The sequence below is a fragment of the Mytilus galloprovincialis genome, chromosome 2, assembly GCF_965363235.1.
Source record: "Mytilus galloprovincialis chromosome 2, xbMytGall1.hap1.1, whole genome shotgun sequence".
Lineage (NCBI taxonomy): Eukaryota > Metazoa > Mollusca > Bivalvia > Mytilida > Mytilidae > Mytilus > Mytilus galloprovincialis.
Window position 1 is genome coordinate 109,334,616 of NC_134839.1, and position 19,069 is coordinate 109,353,684.

The 19,069-nt window shown below is 31.7% G+C and overlaps 3 protein-coding genes across 3 annotated transcripts in view; 2 read left to right on the top strand and 1 right to left on the bottom strand.

Annotated features, from left to right (window-relative positions):
• The window catches only part of LOC143062603 (uncharacterized), a 142,496-nt gene that overhangs the window by 67,983 nt on the left and 55,444 nt on the right, over positions 1 to 19,069 (top strand). The window contains exons 43-49 of the mRNA XM_076234267.1: positions 11,645 to 11,699; positions 12,003 to 12,172; positions 12,553 to 13,128; positions 13,904 to 14,083; positions 14,606 to 14,818; positions 15,596 to 15,641; positions 16,158 to 16,315. Of these exons, the coding sequence (XP_076090382.1) occupies positions 11,645 to 11,699; positions 12,003 to 12,172; positions 12,553 to 13,128; positions 13,904 to 14,083; positions 14,606 to 14,818; positions 15,596 to 15,641; positions 16,158 to 16,315 (1,398 nt within the window). The remainder of the gene's footprint in view (positions 1 to 11,644; positions 11,700 to 12,002; positions 12,173 to 12,552; positions 13,129 to 13,903; positions 14,084 to 14,605; positions 14,819 to 15,595; positions 15,642 to 16,157; positions 16,316 to 19,069) is intronic.
• LOC143065347 (ATP-dependent DNA helicase RecQ-like) lies at positions 924 to 4,235 on the top strand. The gene is made up of 2 exons (XM_076238875.1): positions 924 to 1,513; positions 2,774 to 4,235. Exons 1-2 carry the CDS (start codon positions 993 to 995, stop codon positions 3,885 to 3,887), a joined length of 1,635 nt encoding a protein of 544 aa, XP_076094990.1. The 5' UTR covers positions 924 to 992; the 3' UTR covers positions 3,888 to 4,235.
• LOC143061960 (uncharacterized) lies at positions 4,012 to 10,879 on the bottom strand. Its single transcript, XM_076233817.1, has 10 exons — positions 10,159 to 10,879; positions 8,852 to 9,289; positions 8,263 to 8,422; positions 7,689 to 7,781; positions 7,190 to 7,327; positions 6,474 to 6,907; positions 5,914 to 6,165; positions 5,394 to 5,492; positions 4,871 to 4,927; positions 4,012 to 4,035 (listed from the first exon to the last, which is right to left on the bottom strand). Exons 1-10 carry the CDS (start codon positions 10,696 to 10,698, stop codon positions 4,012 to 4,014), a joined length of 2,235 nt encoding a protein of 744 aa, XP_076089932.1. The 5' UTR covers positions 10,699 to 10,879.

A 19,069-nucleotide genomic window follows, 5' to 3' on the forward strand; every position in this document is an offset into this window, starting at 1 on the left:
TTTTTTTTATCTTTTATTTGTTTTTCAATAGTCAGGATTTTACACAACCAATTACACTACCACCTGACAATGGTAACAAAGGGTAAATACAGAAGAAAGAAAAAAAAAGCAATATAAAAAATGTATCTCTGACTAATTAATTTTTAACACTAAGAATATTTTAGGTTACATATAAATTGTATTTAACTTATCTGTCCTCTCTCTCTCTCTCTTTCTAGATATATTATTAGTCTGCATTTTTTGGGACAGAGTGCTTCATTTTGATAAGTGTCTCATCGATTTAGGTATAGAACATGCAGTATAGGCTTTGCTCATTGTTCAAGGCCATACAGTGACTGTGAAGAGTTGTCTCATTGACAATCATACATCCTCTTCTATTTATGCCCCACCTTTGATAGTAGAAGGGGGAGGACCTTTCGGGATTGTGTGTGTTTAAGCTCAGGATTTTGGTATTGACCCTTTCGGGATCAGAGAATTTTTTTTTCGAATTTTGGGATGTCGGGATTTAAAGGAGTAGGTTTTGGCCCAAGAAAATTAAATGTTTGATAAATGTTTCAAATTGGCACATAATGTTGAGAAATGCATAGGGTCAAGAAATATAAATGAAAATCATCAAGATTTTTATCTGATGACGTCACAATTACGTCATATACTGTTTTCACAAAAACGATAAAAAATACAGAACTTATGCAGTTTTCTATCTTTAATTTGGTTGTGGAAACATGGTGCGCAGCCAAGAAACAACAAAATAATTTAACTGAAGTTTTATTATAACTATTGACATTATCACCTAAAATATAAAGTTGTTTCTCTGGTGTGTACATACTTTTTCAATCTAAAATATACTTAAAATTTGATGAAAAAACAAGGAAATTTTAACTCGAATAATTCAGCGCCCTCTATCCACTACTTTTCTCGAGGGCTTGAAGGCAGATTGATCATTGGTCGCGTCAGCCCTGCACAAATTGTACAGACCAATCAGAGTCTATCCCATGGCGAGTATGCGCAATGATCACTTCCGTAGTAAATACCGCTTGTTTACAAATTTCAAAATGGACGTCGACCAAAGCCTTCGAATGATTGAAGATAAATATGACTTCAAGTTTAAAGATAAACAGGAAGAATCTATAAAAGCAATTGTCCAATTGAATGATACATTCGTTACTCTGCCGACGGGTTACGGAAAGTCCAGTGTTTATTTTTATCTGCCCGAGATATTTGAGGCCTTGACTGGAGAGAAATCGTCTATTGTTGTCATTTCACCACTACAAGCATTGATGCTGGATCAAGTTCAAAAGCTGGAAAAACTGTCAATAACATCTGTTGTGGTTGGTGAAATTCAGAAAGATAAAGGTGTTGGTCAGAAAATATCTGAAGGACAATTCTCAATCGTATTTTCCTCGCCAGAGGCTGCATTGACATCTGGTATGTGGAGGAAGAGTCTGACCTCAGGTGTTTTCCATGATCGTGTAAAGGCAGTTATCATTGATGAAGCACATTGTATAACTGAATGGTAAGTCTTATATACAATCTCTTATTAATTGTTTTATAGAAGTTATCATCGCCTCAAGGGTAAAAGGGGGAATCCGGGTCCGTCCGCCCTGATTCTGGTTCGCCCTAGTTTCTGTTCGCCCCGAGTCCGTTCGCCCTGGTTTTATTTTTTAGTATAAGTGTTGCGTTGTGTGTATATAATTGAATGTGTTGAAGTCGGTCTACAATTTGACCGAATATTTACGATGTATCATGTTGTTTATAGCTAGCTGCTACTAGGACTAGGTTATAAGTTTCTGTACATTCACTATTATCATCGCCTCAAGGGTAAAAAGGGGGGGGGGGTCTTGTTAGTTGAACCCCCTTTTTTTTTTATTACAAATGTGACTATGAGGACATATTGTTGGGTTCCTCTTTAAACTTTTGGACATGATAGGATCAGTCCTATAAATACAGTGACATTATGAAAAAATATCTTTTCAAAAATAATTATTTTTCTTTTAATTAATTTTAAACTAATAGTTATTGTTTTATATATAAATTATAATATCGAATATGCACATGATAATACTATACTGTAAATTTATTTTTACATGTATTCATTACTGTAATTTTGAAGAACTGTTAAATTTAAATAGTTTAATTAATGCGATTTGGAGGAAAGCTGCAGTAAATATATATGATTTGGGTTTCAGAATGAAAGTGCTTATTTATATTTCAGTCTTAAGTATGGAGTACATGCATGTAGTCACATTATGCCAATAAATAATAAAAATCTTGCAAGAATTTCTGAATTTAAAGATGTACACAATGATTTTATAGACCTTATATAAATGTATAATCATTAATTGATTTATTTCATTCAAAAAGATTGATTTTTTCCAGCATAAAATCAAGGAATAATATTTGTATATACAATTCCTTGATAAAATGTATAAATTAACTATAATCAATATGCTTTTGGCTATTGAATAAAATTAATAAAAGTTAAAAGATATAATGCCATACATGTACATGTATTTATAAAAAAGGAGATGTGGTATGATAGCCAATAAGACAACTGTCCACAAGAGACCAAAATGACACAGACATTAACAAGTTACAACTATAGGTCACCGTACAGCCTTCAACAATGAGCAAAGCCCATGCCACATGTCAGTTGCTTAAAAAAACAATATCCTGAGTTTTAAATTATGTTGAATTGATTATTTTAAAATAGATAACATTACCAGTAGTTTATTAACTTGACATATTTTAAGTTTAGATGTACTCTTTATTTCAGGGGTGGTGAATTTAGAAAAGAATATGACCGACTAAATGAACTGAGATCAGTTTTTCCTGAAAAAACAGCTTTTGTGGCGCTTACTGCAACAGCAACACAAACTATGAGAACAGAAATAATGAAAAAACTCCAAATGATACGAAATGACACACGCACAGTATCACTTCTCCCTGACAGACCAAATGTGATATATCATATGCAGAAATCCAACAAGAAGAAAGAAGAACTAAATTGGCTTCTTAATGATTTAAAGACAAATGGTAAAAGTTCCAAAAAAACAATTGTTTACTGCAGAAACATAATGTCTTGTGCTGATTTATATGAACATTTCTGTAATGAAATAGAACAAGGCAATGATCTTGAGAAAAGAATGGTTGCAATGTTTCACCGCTCAACCGCAGACACAAACAAGACCCATGTTTTGTCCCAATTCCCAAGTTATGACACTAATTTGCGAGTTATATTTGCTACAATCGCATTTGGTATGGGTGTGGACATTCCTGATATTGAACGTGTTATACACTGGGGTGCACCTCGAGGTCTGGAACAATATTCTCAGGAAAGTGGGAGAGCTGGTAGAGACGGTAGAGAATCAGTCTCGTGTGTATATTATTCCGGTTATGACATAGCTAAAAATCGCTGCAAGGAATCAGTGCGTGACTTCTGTACAACCACAAAATGCTTGCGTATGCAGCTGACATCTCATTTTAAATTAGACGACATTGCATCACCATCATCAGGGACAAGATCAAGCCAACCAACATCATTGTGTCGCTGCTGCAGTAACTGTAAAGTCAATTGTGAATGTGGAAACTGCTTCAGCTTTCATGATGAAAACAGTTCCAATGACTTATTCTCAAGAGAAGACGACTTCTTGCTTGGACAATTTTGTGGTTTTCTTAATGAAGCAGTGAGGGAAAACTTACTTGATTTTTACGAGTTCCTTGATGAAGAACAAAAAGGACGTCATCTTCTTTTTAATAGTTCTATGATTGAAACCATTGTAGAAAATGCAGACTTCATATTCAGCGAAGACGACATTGTGTCTCTTGGACTTATAGATCATAACCTGGCAGGAGATATTCTTGAACTCATTGCAGAAGTTAAAGATTAACTTTACTATAATTTTAGATTAAAGTTGTTACATGTATATGATACACAAGACTGAAATATATACCAGTAAACTCTTTGACAAATTGATGCCTTGTTCTATATAGACATGTAAATTTAACTGCATACTAGTACATGTAGTACAGTAACTTCTAAATATAAATTTGGTAATTGCAATAGTTTCAGTTTTGTAACAATAACAAATATCATTTATAAATTTTGTAAAGCACAGTTTGTAAAAGATTTTCCTTGATCCAAATTATTGAATACATGTAGTCCTTCAATTTTCCGAAACTTCATAATTGCAATTAAAAATGCAGACTAACTTTTCTGATCAACCAATTTTTGTTCTAGTATTTCTACAATTTTTCCATTTCAAAGTACACCAAGCTTTGACTTGTCCAGTATCTTAAATTCTTTTTGTTGTATGCTTGTTTACAAATCTGATGTTGTATGATTGCCAATGAGAATACATTCTTTCGGGTACCAGAGAACATGACACAAAAGTAATTAGCAACTGCTAGGCCTTCCACAATGAGCAAAACAAGCAGACTTATAAAGACATTCAGAGGCATATGTAACATTGTAAAACAATCCAAACAAGAAATACATGTAACTACAAACCACTCTGATTTTTCAAGCTCCTGACTTGGTACAAGTTACAAGTACATACATGTACATGTAAGGCATACACGTGTCATGGTTTAACAGGTTCATATATATATATATACATTATTTTATTCTGTCCTATTGCGATTTTTTTATCTCTTGTTTCTAATGTCTCAGTCTTGTCTCTGGGCATGAATATATGCAACCATAAGCCAATGTTATGGCCTGCTGTACAGCCTCCAACAATTAGTTAAATTAATGCGTAAAAGTTGATTCATCAATTATAAGAAACAACAACAAATGACATGAATGATATGAGAGAAAGCAACCACTAAAAGACAAGCTCAGGAATTGGATAACAAGGTTTTTGGTTTTGACATATCCTTGTGTCACAAAACGCAGGAAGTCCCGACAACTATTTACAGCATCTTTTACCTGCAATACAATAATGGTACATATGAAAATCAAGAAAAAAAAATCTAAATCCCATAACAGTGCGATGTACACAATACTAGTCCTTCGCTCATCAACTGGGGTCAAAGTTAGAAATATATATATAATTTTGAGATTAAGAACAGCAATAAAAGTGTTTTCTGGGCTGTGCATGTTCTAATTTTGTATCACAGATGGATTCCCTTAACCTTTATATCAAGTATACATGTAGTTCAATTCTTTAAATTTTTCATATTTTTTTCTCACAAAAAATGTTTATTTCTGTGCAAAAACAGTATAATTATGTTTGGTAATCCCAACTCTTGTTTTCAATGTGGCTTCAAACTTTCAGAACGATCAAAAGTGAACTCTAGTTTGATACTTTTAATTGTCAAATTTAAAGTTGGAAGTGCTGACATATGAAGTGTCTGTGATGTATCCTTATCTATATACAAATACTAATACATACCTCAGACTTAACACCTCTATGTTCAAAAAGGTTTCGTAACTGAAATAATGTTCCCTTTTCTGGTGAGGAAGTTCCTTTAAACAGCTGGTTGAATGTGTCCTACAGATAAAAATGTGAACAGTTAGTGGAATAAAAAGTATCTTTGAAAAGATTTATAACAATATAACTTTAATTAAATCAGAATGATGGAGGGTCCGGCACATTTTTTTTTTGGGTACCATTTATAAATTAATTTTCCAATGTATTGGTCAGGTGATAACAAATACTATTGAACAAGTTAAACAAGAAATGTACAACACTTTACAGGTACTCAGATGGTTAAAGTTTATATGGGAAAAAAACTGTTTATTTATACTTTGGTAGTCATATAAACAACATGACAATCTGTATCTATATAATGAAAAATAATAGTTCTGATATTTGAACAATGAAATACTTTGAATTGGATTGTTAAAATAAGTGCAAGTTGCTATAAGTTTAAATGCTTTTATAAAAATAAAACCTCAATACTAATTCACACCTGCAATGATATGACATGGGCATGCCAGTCTTCGCTTTTCCAAATAAAACCTTCTAGGCGATCTTCTTGTGAAATCCCATCAGCTCTGGCTCTCTGTGCTCCTTCTCCTCTTTCAACAGAGAGTCCATCCCCTCCCATCAAAAGTGGCATCATCTTATCGTGTGCTTTAGGTGTATACTGTTGTAGATGTTCTATAATTTCTATCATTTCTTCTGTTTTATTTTCATCTTTCTCCAAAATGCCAAGTGGTATCTGAAAAATATTATCATTGATTATCAATAAAAGTACACATAATAACAGCATGTGTTGAACTTTTTTTAATGTTTGTCCTGTTTAATACATGTGTTTAAATTAAATTTGAATTGATTGTAACCATTTAGCTTATTTATCTTTAAATCATCTTATATAATATTAAATATAACACGCATAAGCAGCAACAACTTTAATTTTCCCTGTTAAATATGGAAAATTCTAAGTAGTAGCTCAGTTTTCTAATGCTGATAAACTGAACATCTGTTCGAATTAAAATTGGTTTAAAGTACTTTACACTTGGAACTTACCACACAACTTTTTTTCCTGGATTCTTTTGAAAATTGATGTGGTATATGATAAATTACAAATTCCTTGCATTCTTTCAACTGTATTATGTTCTCAACAAGAACCCTTTGAATTAAAATGTTGTACTCCTGGTTCAGTTGAGTGAAGTCTTCTTTGCTGGGTAGGAAAGCTTCATTTGGTATAGTTAGTATATCAGCCTGAGGTACACAGTCCTCCAGGTCATCTGCCGAAACTCTGTCTTGAACAGCTAAAGCATGGACAAGATTATGCATTTTGTTAGACGTGTCTTCTGTTTTGTGTCTAGCTTTAGTCATCATGTTTAAGTTGTCCATAACGATTTGGAAGGAAGGTATTTCATCTGTTTCTGTCGCCATAATGGTGGTGTAAGGAGACTCTGTAAAGACTTCTGCTGATGTACGATCAGGTGTATCTAGATCTGTTAAAATCAAAATGTAAACAAATAAATTACTTTTATTTCATATCTAGACTCGTGGTTGAATCAATAAAAATAAATGACCTTTCAATTTTACTTTTTTTGTTATGATTGATAAATAAAAAAATAATTTCATTTACCATAATTTTATGACAACCAATTCATGCTCTTACCATACATACATGTACGGGTAAGGAAAAAAATATTCAGTAAGCATATACATGTATATCACAATTTACTTATAAATTGTTTGCCAGACACAAAACCAAAATAAAATCAACATACCATTAGATGAATGTGAAGTCCTAGGTGTCTCTGATAGGGGTGAAACTGGTACTGCTGTATACATGTATGTAGGTGATTCACTTTCGGGAGTTGAACATTCAAATGGTGACTCACAGAATAATTTGACTGGATTGGTACCTATAAAATAAATATGAACCATATAAATATATTTATGTACTGGTGTAAAATATATTGAAACATTTAAGTAGAATGAATAATTAATTACAAATTCTCACAACTCTCAGTGGAAGGTATTTGTACTGATAATGTCAAAGCTAGCTAATTAATAGTTTAATGTCAAAATATAGCACTTTTACACTTTTTTCTGTTTATTCATATTACTGTACATGTGCAACCATGGATTTAGACTTGTCAAGAAATTCCAAACAGCAAAGTACATTTAACATTATATTCAATCTGCTTGCAATAACATATACATGTACATGTATTAATTACTAAGTTTTCAATCATGAAATATACATTATTGAAGTGAAATTACCTGTATGTCCTTTTGCTGGTGTTTCCAACACTGGCAATGTAGTATTACATGAAGTGAGTTCTTCCACTGATGACAATGCATAGTTATGTTCATCTGCAGAAAATAAAAATAAGATGTTCATCTTGAGTCTTAAATATGAATCCATCAACATGCATTTCTTACTAAATTCAGAAATTATTAAGATGTTTTTATTATTGTGAAAATTGCAACAGGGTTATTATCACAATTATAATTCAAAGTTAAAAACCTCATTTTGGAATTTTTAATATGAATTAAATAGGATTTAAATTGTATCAATATCGCTAAATATTCTAAATTGATTAAATTGCAATAATAAATGCATGTAATATATTCTGATTTGACAGTACTCAAAAATAAGTTTAAATCATCAAAGAATATTAATATCAGAGTGCTGCTCTGTGCCATTTTTTCTCTTGTGATGAGTTAAAATGTACATCTCATTGGCAATCATACCACATCTACCTTTTTATATACATAAATGAATTTCTATTAAATAAATAGTGCATTTCAACTAATTATATAAAGTTCAAGAATTTAAAGAAGTTTTAATTACCTGAATGAGCACTTTCTCTTAATTTCTTGGTGTAATGACTGGCTACTCTATTAGCCCAATTCCGAACCGGCTGGTCAAAGTTTTGGCATATCTGGTCTACATGTCTGATGGATGATTTGTATGAGCTGCTCAAACCTGCATGGTTAAATGTAGTGTAAACCTGAAAAACAAAACATATAAAATATTCAAATTGAAACAATTCAACGATAGCAGTACAAATACTGATTGATAGAAACTCATTTAACTTTACATATACATGTATATTACATGTATATATACAAGTTTCTCTTTTAAAAAACTTTGAAGTTTGAATTTGCTTATTGTTGAAGCTCATAGGGTAACTTATATCATGACATATATAGTTTTTAACTCCTATGACATTTGGTCTTGTGGAGAAGCTGTCTCATTAGCAACCATACCACAACTTTTTAATTAATCAACATGTTCCTTTTGAAAATATTTTTTTGTTTGACAAACCTCAGCCAGATCTGTTAAACACAAAACGTTAGCTGTTCAACACTTTCTACATTGCAGATTGTATATTTTTTGTACATGCATGATATATGCTACCATGAAAAGATATAGTTACCTTGGTGCGAATGTGACCTCTGAACATCAGAATACTATTAATAGCTTGTATTGCACCCATCTGTGAGTTTCTGTTGAAAAGCAATATGGCTATGCTGGAAACAATTCTTGGTATATGTTTATTCTTATTTCCAGCAATCAACAACATCAACTCTGTTACCAATGGACATGTTTGTTTCAGTTCATCGTAAGCTTTCTTCCATGAAAATTTCTCTAGATTCTTTGTTCTTAACACGCTATCCTTTGCTTGACATATTTGTTGCAGCTCCTGGCTCATCTTTTTTTTGGTTATTTGAAAAATGTCCTTCTTTAAATCCTCAATCTGGAGTAAATGGTTATTTGCTGTTTTGTACTGCTTCAGCACAATTGCTCTGCAAGCCAGTTTACTTGAACCTTTCAATGTAGTTTGTCTTGAACTTCCTTTAAATCCCAGATGTACCTGTGAAGACAATATACAATGTACCAACATGAGAACAAACAAGGGAGTAATTTGCATGTACATTTGTACCTGCACAGGGACAAATCCAGAAGCTTGATGAATTTGGGGCACCTGACCATGAAGCCAAAATTATATGTTTCTTTAAATATACAAATGTATATATGCAAGTGTTAGTGGTAATAAATAATAAAATGGAAAAGAGATACATACATTCCAACATTAATCAAGTAAAAATAAATGTTGTTGGTTATGATAAAAAAAAGTTGAATGAAGACACATAAAAGATTTCATAAATTAATACAAACAGTCTTGACTCGTAACAATTTATATTTATATATAAAAATATATTTTCTTAATTAAAAAACAGATTTAGATGGTTATTATTTTCCTGGTCAAAAGATTTAACATTTTATAATTTTTTGATTTTTTCAAATTTAAAAACAATAAAATAATCATACTATTCCTATTAACATACATTTGTACATGCAGTTTACATTAATGGATCAAAGAGACATATTACACATACATGTAGGTGTCAATATTTAAACACTCACAGATAAGTTGACAAAATCACAGATAAAGAAGATGGGATTAATTAACAGTTGGTTAAAGAAGACAATTCCAGCTGTGATTAGTTTCATGTTCAGTTGACAAATGGATAAAATGATTCAGTAGCAATATAATTATGTTACAAAATTGTCTCACTAAACAAATCCTTGAGTATACATATATATATTTCTCAGTCTGTATCATTATGTCTATATTACATACATGTGCCAAAAAAAATTAGCACTGTATTAAACTTAAAAAGTACACATTTTATAACACATTAACTTTAATACCATATAGAATTATTATAAATGACTAACCTTCACTTTTGGACCTGGACTGACAGGAGATTTTGTAGTAGATTTAGGGGTCTGACGTGGAGTTTTGTTGAAATTTAATTTCTTCCTTCTTGCTTTTGGAGTTTGACATGATGCTGGCAATGGTTTCTTTCCATGAGGTGTGTATCCCGACTTCACTGGAGTCAAACATTCCCTCGATCTTTTCTTGGTCGGAGATCGTTTTTCCTCTGCAAGTGGGCATGGCGTATAAACTACAGTTGTGTTTTCTGGATTCAGCGATGAAAATTTTGTAGATGCTACACTTTTCAAAGAGTCTGTCAAAGTAGAAAGTTTCCTCTGACTCCTATATATACCCTGTATAACATTATAGCACTTACTGCAAACAAAACAGTCTTGTTCAAAATCACTAAAATCATGCAGTTCAACACCACCGTAAACTGACTTTAAAGTTTCTAATATATTGATCTCACCGTGAATTTTATGAATATTCCTTCTACATTCCTTTGATAAATTTTTCGGATCAAACACGTGTGTACAATGAAAACACGTCTCTTGCTCCATTGTACATGTTTACAAACAATTTTAACTCCTCCTCTATTTCGCGCCATATGTCAAAATATATTGATCCCATGATGCAGTTCGTTTTTTAAATTTCCGGTTGACGCATTTTTATCGTGGATGCATTCAGGCGTTAATGGAGTGATCGAAGTGATCGTAATATAACGACTGGATTATTCGGGTTAAGGAAATTTAAGAATTTTACAAAATATGCAAATTAAGTCATGATTTGTTGCCATGGTAACTTGTTCAATGCCAAATTTGTTTTGTTTTTCTGAAAACCTTAGTCAAGTTTTCATTAATTTAAGGGTATGTATGATAACTTTGTAATTTGCAGTAATTTTTGGGCCAAGTAAGGGCCTTATTACCACTACTCCTTTCTTTAAATAAGGGACCTCGGGATTTCATGTTTCACCCTGGTATTTTGGGATCAGGACCCCTCCAACCCGCCCTCATAGTAGAGGGGCATTATGGTTTCTGGTCTATGGGTCCATTTTTCCGTTCGTCTGTTCGTCTGTCCAGCTTCATGTTAAAAGTTTTTGGTGAAGGTAGGTTTTGATGAAGTTGTAGTCTAATCAACTTGAACTTAGTACACATGTTTCTTATGATATGATCTTTCTAATTTCAATGCCAAATTAGATTTTTGACCCCAGTTTCACAGTCCACTGATCATAGAAAATGAAAGAGGGATTGGGGCATCCATGTACTATGGACACATTAATGTTTATAATTAATATTGCCTAATATTTTGATTTTATCTTTTGACATGCACATGTATATCGGAAATCTTATAGACTGAGAACAAATGCATTGCGTCTCCTTGTACCTAAGCCTCATTTCTTGTCTTATTATTCCATTCTTGTTTGAAGGAATATTTACTCTAATCATAGTTATTTGCTGAAATCTTTTCACTCAGAATAGTTATAAACAATTTATTTTATTATTACAGGTGAAAAGAATGTGATCTCTATTGGGAAAGGAGCAAGTGCACCAGTTCAAATTGAGTAAGCTGTTAAAGCTGATATAAACCTTCACTGACGGTTTACTGATTTACAATCTGTAAAATACAAACATCTTATAAGTTATTAAACCTTTTCAGCATTTTAGGAGATAATATAAAACTCCATTTACATATTTTACTAGGGTATAACCCTTTCTTGCTTTCTTGATTTAGACCTGCGATGCCCCTTAAGTCTTTTTAAATTGATTGATTGAATGGTGTTTGGTTAACATGACTCCAGCGTAGAAAAGCTCTTATTAGACAAAATACAGAATAGATCCTTTATGTTTTCATATATTGCTTACAGGTATTCTATAGACAAGATGACGGATGGTAAAGGATTCATTGTGGATGTTTTGATCAAGATTTGTCTACCAATTGACAGTGATCAGCACTGTATACCACAAAATGGAATTCATCTTCTACAACAGCAAAAAGTTCCCCTTTGTTCTGATGACTTTTTAGACTGGATGAAAGGTAAATTGAGTTAATTAAAGTAATGTTGGGAATATATATAATTTATGTAGGAAAGGTTTTATTTTAATGAATTAAAAAGTTCTAATGTTTATTTTATTTGAGACCATGTAAATTTTACAAATGTATTACATATGAGAATCCAGAAAGTAAATTTAGAACAGTTATACAGGACTTATTTTACGTGTAAATTTAGAATATAAAATAAAAAAGAATAGAAAGGGAAAATTGGACAGTACTATTTCAGAAGTATTAGAACAGATTCCATTCTTTTAGAAAGCAAGAAAGGGTTATACCCTATTAAAATATGTAAATGGAGTTTTATATTATCTCCTAAAATGCTGAAAAGCTTTAATAACTTATAAGATGTTTGTATTTTACAGATTGTAAATCAGTGTTGCCATCAGATGTAATATTTGTGGTGGACGAGTCTGGGAGTGTTGGTCAGGAACATTTTGATGATACCATGGTAGCTTTGTCTAAGACCATTGATAAACTTGCCATCAGGAAAGATATGATCCGTGTTGGAATGTCCTTGTTTGGTGGAACTGATACATCAAGGACTCGCTTTGACCTGAATTTTAGTTACAATAAAACAGAAATATCTACTGTTATAATGAAAACATCTTACATTAAAAGAAGCTATACAAACATAGGTGATGCACTGAGGTATGCCTGTGAGGAAATGTTTGTTTCTGGGAAAGGTGATCGGCACGATGCTCGAGATTATGTTGTACTGTTGACTGATGGGAAATCAAATCGAGGAGATACAGCAGCAGGAGCAGCTACATGTAGTGACAGGAACATAACAATTATAGCTGTAGGGATAGGAGATGGTATCAGTGAGACAGAATTAAGAGATATAGTCTCTAAACAGAAATACTACTTCAATACTACCTACACAAAACTATCAGAGGCTTTACCAGACCTGGTGTCTACTTCTATTGACTGCAGTGCTGGTAATATAATTTGTAGAAAACTATAAACTATTATAGGATGTTTGCTATTTTAACATCTTCATGAACAAGAGAAAATGTCTGAGGAGGATGATCAGAACTGGTCTTACATTTCGGTTATAACTACTGTGGATTTGTTATTTATTCACAACAACAACAACAACAATTTTTATTTAAGAATTGAATGCTTCTTTTTGTAAATTTATTGGGGTGTAAAAGCGTTGACCAAAGAACATTTTGTATGAAGCGCAGAAGCGCTTCATTCTAAAAATGTACACACGGTCAACGCTTTTACAACCCTATAAAGTTACAAAAAGAAGCATTCAATACTTATAATTACATTTTTTAGCAATCATCATGAAAACACAAATTTTATATATTTTATTATTTAATTCACCTGTGCACTTTATTGTTGGAGCACGTGTTATCATGAGTGAAAAGTTGTATTGAGCAATGCAACTGCTTATGGAATAACACGTGATGTGCAGTTAGCCAATCAGAATAAAATATTATAATGAAACATACATCTAATATAATTATTTGTTAATCAAGACGCCAAAAGGAGCAGTACAATTACAGTTTAAATTAAAGTGTACAAATATATAATTGTGGTAATTTTTATCGATATTCACATGACACATATTCTTATAAAGGTGCATATTGAAAAAAATCTTACTGTATAAACAATAATAAACCGATGGTCATTTGCAAACATGGTAACACGTAAATTGCAGTTACAATGAATTTTAACAGTAATCTTTTAAAAATGTATTTTCAGATTTACCATCATTTATTTCTGGTTGGTTGAAAGACACAGGCCTTAGTGTACTTGAAGAGATAAAAGAAGGAGGAAAACTATTAATATTGAAGAGGCTAGGACTGGAGGAATTTTTCAATGGTCCTAAATGTGATCATCTTAAAAAACCATACAGTCCAAATGTCCAGGGATGGAATAATGGTATGTTATTAATACTGTACTTAAAGATATGCAATGAATTTTTTGTTTGCCTTATGTCCAGTGGCAAATATTTCATGTGAAAGACATGGCCTCAGTGACCAAGTAGTCTAAGTAGTTCTATTACTGTAATCACTAGTAAGCTAAGTCAACACAGAATAGGAGTTCGAAGGTCAGTGGTTTTCTCCAGGCACTCAGGCTTCCACTACCAAAAAAATTGGCAGCCTAGAAAATAGCCCAAAAGGTGGTGCTGAAAAGTGGTTGTTAAAACACCAACAAATAATCAATCAATCATGCTAAAGACACATATTGTGTTATGAGTAATCCTAATTTTGCAACTATGCCTATTTCTAAGCTGGCTGTTTCACTGAAAAGTTTCAAGGAGTCATACTGTAATTCTGTCTTTGCTTTACAACTTTGCAATTTCCTTGCCTCATTTCAACACTTGTTTTTAATCCCTTTGTGTTAATAAGTAACATGTGAAGTAGTTTCTTTTAAGTTAAATTTGTTTTGTTTTGTTTTCAGAATGTCCAAAAGGTAGTCTAGGTATGCCTGCTTTACCTGATCAGATGTCATGTCATTACACAAGCACATGTACTGGTATAGAATGTTGTGTAACCATTCCAGATCTTGACCTGACCTTACACCCATTCATCTTTATCGACCCTTGTGAATACACTATTAATTATGGCATCAACACCATCAACAAATCTATCAAACTTATTAATTATGAATGGGGTAAGTATAATATATATCTAAAGTAAACCATCAACAAAACTATCAAACTTATTAATTATGAATGGGGTAAGTATAATATATATCTAAAGTAAACCATCAACAAAACTATCAAACTTATTAATTATGAATGGGGTAAGTATAATATATATCTAAAGTAAACCATCAACAAAACTATCAAACTTATTAATTATGAATGGGGTAAGTATAATATATATCTAAAGTAAACCATCAACAAAACTATCAAACTTATTAATTATGAATGGGGTAAGTATAATATATATCTAAAGTAAACCATCAACAAAACTATCAAACTTATTAATTATGAATGGGGTAAGTATAATATATATCTAAAGTAAACCATCAACAAAACTATCAAACTTATTAATTATGAATGGGGTAAGTATAATATATATCTAAAGTAAAACTTCTGTTGTGAAATATAAAAAAGAAGATGTGGTATGATTGGCAATGAGACAACTATAGGCCACCCAAAGCATTCAACAATGAGCAAAGCCCATACTGTAAATGTAGATGTGACAGCAATTGATAGCATAACTTGTTCATGAATGAAAAGAAGCATGGGGCCCCGGATATTTTTGAATCAGTTTTGTATTACAACTTTAAAATATTTGTGAAAAGATGTGAATAATTAGTAAATAAAAGATTTGTAACAGCTGTTATTGATATATTTTTACATAAAACTACATAAACCAATCATAAACAAGTTGCTTGTCCAAGACATAAAACACCATGTGAATTATTTATTTATTTTTACAGGAAAGACAGAAAAGATATCTCTTGCCAATGGCATTATCCAGTTGGAGTAAGCAATTTTAATTATTTTTCCATGAAAATGGTTCAGGGTAAACTTGTTCATGTGGTATTCTTGAGAATAGCAAAAGTGATTTTTCAAAATGAAGCAAAATATTGATTAGACCTTATTTATGTATTTGATAATGATAATATAATGCATAGCTTTGAAGTAACAGACAAAATTGATTCATTTGCCATATGGCACTATGGTTGAAGATGTAAACTCATTTCAAATAAAAAATAGTATGAAACCTTTGCCATATTTCAATTTTACATTTCAATAGTGAAATATACATTGTTATGTCTAATTTAGAATTTTGAATGTCTGTAATGTAGTAAAAGATGCTTGAATTAAGGTTGGAATTGGGTGTGTGCAAGGTCAAGGTCAATAATTTGTATATTGAGACACAGACAAGGGGAGACAGTCTCATTAAGCTAGCTTTGCTAACAGTATCTCTAGTTGTTATTAAAAAACAATACTTATTTGGACTTGTTAACTTAAAGTAAGATTGTAATTGTTTTGTAGACTTACAATAAAGAAACCAGCAGAGATGAAGAAATTTATTGTAGATATGACAGCAAAGGCTTGCTTCAAATCATCTTGTATACCTAATGTGAAGATTTTTGATGGCACAGAAATACCTCAGCCTGTTTGTGACATGAATGCAAACTTTAACTTGAAAAGTAAGTATATTTGATGTATACTATTTTGTGTGACAAATTTATTCATGTAAATTCAAAAACTATTGCGAGGTTTTTATTATTGCAAAAAATGCGACAAAGATGTAAACGCAATAATTTAAGCTCGCATTTTGAAATATTTTATATGAATTTAACAGGATTTTTCTCAAAATCTTAAAATCAAAATCAGGTTTTAGTCTAAACTGACAAAATCGCAATAATTAATGCACGCAATAATTTCTGAATTTACAGTATTTACAATTGCATAGCTTCTTATGTCACTTTTCAAAGCAGTACACAGAATATCTATAAGCTACTAAAAGGCAGAAAAAAGCACTGTGTAACAAATTTTACATGGAATTGATTAAGTTTTTAATTGATTATGTGCCAAAAACATATATGGCATAAATTAAAGATAATAAGGTCATCAAGACAAGGGTCAAGTTGAAATCTTTAAGAAAAGTAATTTTCTGTTATTAGCATTCAAGATGTTTAATTTACAGTCAAACCTACTTCAATGATCACCTCGTTTCAGCAGTTACTTGCCTCAAACAGTCTCTTTCAGACCCTCCAAAATCTTTGACTGTATATATAATTCAACTCTTTTTGGAGGGCACCATTATAATGTTTTTACTACCAATATAAGTATGATGAAAAATTTATAATATATGATTTCTGTATCAGATTCGTAATGTGAATCAGAACTTCCAACCGAGATCATGCTATAGGTGTAATACCACCATTGATTTTTCCCTATTAGTCTTTGTTAAATTGGCACTTTTAAAAAAATTGTACAGTATTTACCTTTATTTCAACCAAAGAAATACTTTGCATGTGTAAAGTTCAATCCTTTCCAGTGATACAGTGAAAATTTCACACTACATTTCATTGCATATAAGAAAGTAACCACCGCCGGAAGTAAACAACCCAATTCTTATTCATATTTCGCCTTCGGTCTCAAGTAATGAATTAGCTTTACTTCTCTATGAGGGGTGAAGCTTACATATAATATCTCTGTTTAAAGAAACAAACTATATAACCACCTATAGCTGGCCAGTGACCTTGACCCTAGTATATAAGCACCTGTTCCATAATAACTTGTCATTATTTTTCTAGAGGGTTGAAGTGAACACTTCACATAAGTTCTTTTTAGTTATTTTATTTTTATCTTAAATTTGGCAGAAAGTTATTAAAGTTACATTAACTTGTCTACGATGTACGACAAGTTCTAATGTTATTTTGTTATTTACAAATAATAATTCCTCAATTGTCTACGATGTATGACAATTGTTGATGGAAATGAATTTAAAAATTTCTTGTCTACGATGTATGACAAGTGTTCATGGAAATTAATTAAATATTTTATTGTCTACGATGTATGACAATTTTATATATTCATTAAGTTTTTGCCTAATAGCACATTTGTTACTTAATTCATACTCCTGTTTGTTAAACAGGTAGATATTTAAAAGTATTTCTATTCATCTGAAGGTCGTGAGTACTTTTCACAATTTACACGTGTTTTACCTGCACAGGTACACATTTTTGTATTACAATGGCTGAATTTGTTTATGCAAATGTATTGTTTTTGCAAGATGTTTAGAATGATAAATTTAATAGGAATACAAGAGGTATTTTGAATAAATCCTCTTCTTAAATAGTTATAAACCTAGTAGTTTTATAATAGATCATAATGGCATGGCAATTGGAAATAATTGACAAAGCAACAGAACCTGTAAAAAGTAAGTTTTAAAATCTAGTGTTACTTGTATAACTTCAAAATCTACTTGATTTGTGATTGTTTCTAACGAAAGTGCTGTTGAGATTTAGATAGGCATGTATATTGATACATTTACTATTTATTATTAATGTATTAAAGAACCTGTATGAATCATGAGGTTTGAGACAGTTTCACTGCCTTCAACTCTAGCAGAGTTTGTAGAGAAACCTGCTGCTATATTTGAATTTTTGCCATTAGAGGCTTACTTTAATGAAGATTTAGTTCTAAATTTTGATCTTATCTACTGAATTGATACGGTGTATGTACCTCCTTTTGGAGTATGTGCCATGGCTGATGATAGTCCAGCCGGAGTTGAATTTGATACGTCTTTTGATCCTGCATTAAGGTTTTCAGAAGCCTTTAAGGCTTCTTTTAGTGAGATTAATGGTCCATTATCTCATCCTGTTTGTTGAACAGTTTAATCATGATTTTGATAAAATCAGGAATATATAAAGTTCTTAGAGGAAATACTGATCAATACTATCACACTGTGAGAACTGTGACAATCCTAGTGTGTCTAGGATAATTAAAAAATCGAAATGGCAATGCCTAGACAGGCCCACTCTGTGGTTTCAAAGATGCAGGAAACCCAGAGATACTTTATTAAGGGGTTGATCATCACCCCTATTGTTGAGTTTGCTATTTCTTGTTGTAGGAATGAGCCATTGGATCTTGATAATACAAGGATTTTATTGTAAAATTATATTTGTTTGTTTTACCATGGTTTTCTGGTTAAACCCATAGGAGATGCTCAGAAATATTTAGATGATAAAACTTATTTGTAATTCTGTTGTGATAGTTGCTTTATCACATTTCTAGTTATGATTGCAAAAAGCAAACTTAGTGTTTATACAAAGATTCTTAGCAAATTATAGATTCCTTGGAAGAGGTTCCAGGTCTAGCAATTAATTTACTACCAGCTGTTATGGGAAAGGCAATATCAGTTTTTTAACTGCAGAGGCTCTGTTGGTCAACAG

Excerpts from the sequence above, each read along its gene's own strand:
- LOC143065347 (XM_076238875.1), top strand. The coding sequence starts at position 993 with ATGGCGAGTATGCGCAATGATCACTTCCGTAGTAAATACCGCTTGTTT. Across the intron at positions 1,514-2,773 it reads GCACATTGTATAACTGAATG|GGGTGGTGAATTTAGAAAAG; the intron begins GTAAGTCTTATA and ends TCTTTATTTCAG.
- LOC143061960 (XM_076233817.1), bottom strand. The coding sequence starts at position 10,698 with ATGGAGCAAGAGACGTGTTTTCATTGTACACACGTGTTTGATCCGAAA. Across the intron at positions 9,290-10,158 it reads GTCCAGGTCCAAAAGTGAAG|GTACATCTGGGATTTAAAGG; the intron begins GTTAGTCATTTA and ends TTGTCTTCACAG. Across the intron at positions 4,928-5,393 it reads ATAGAGGTGTTAAGTCTGAG|GTAAAAGATGCTGTAAATAG; the intron begins GTATGTATTAGT and ends ATTGTATTGCAG.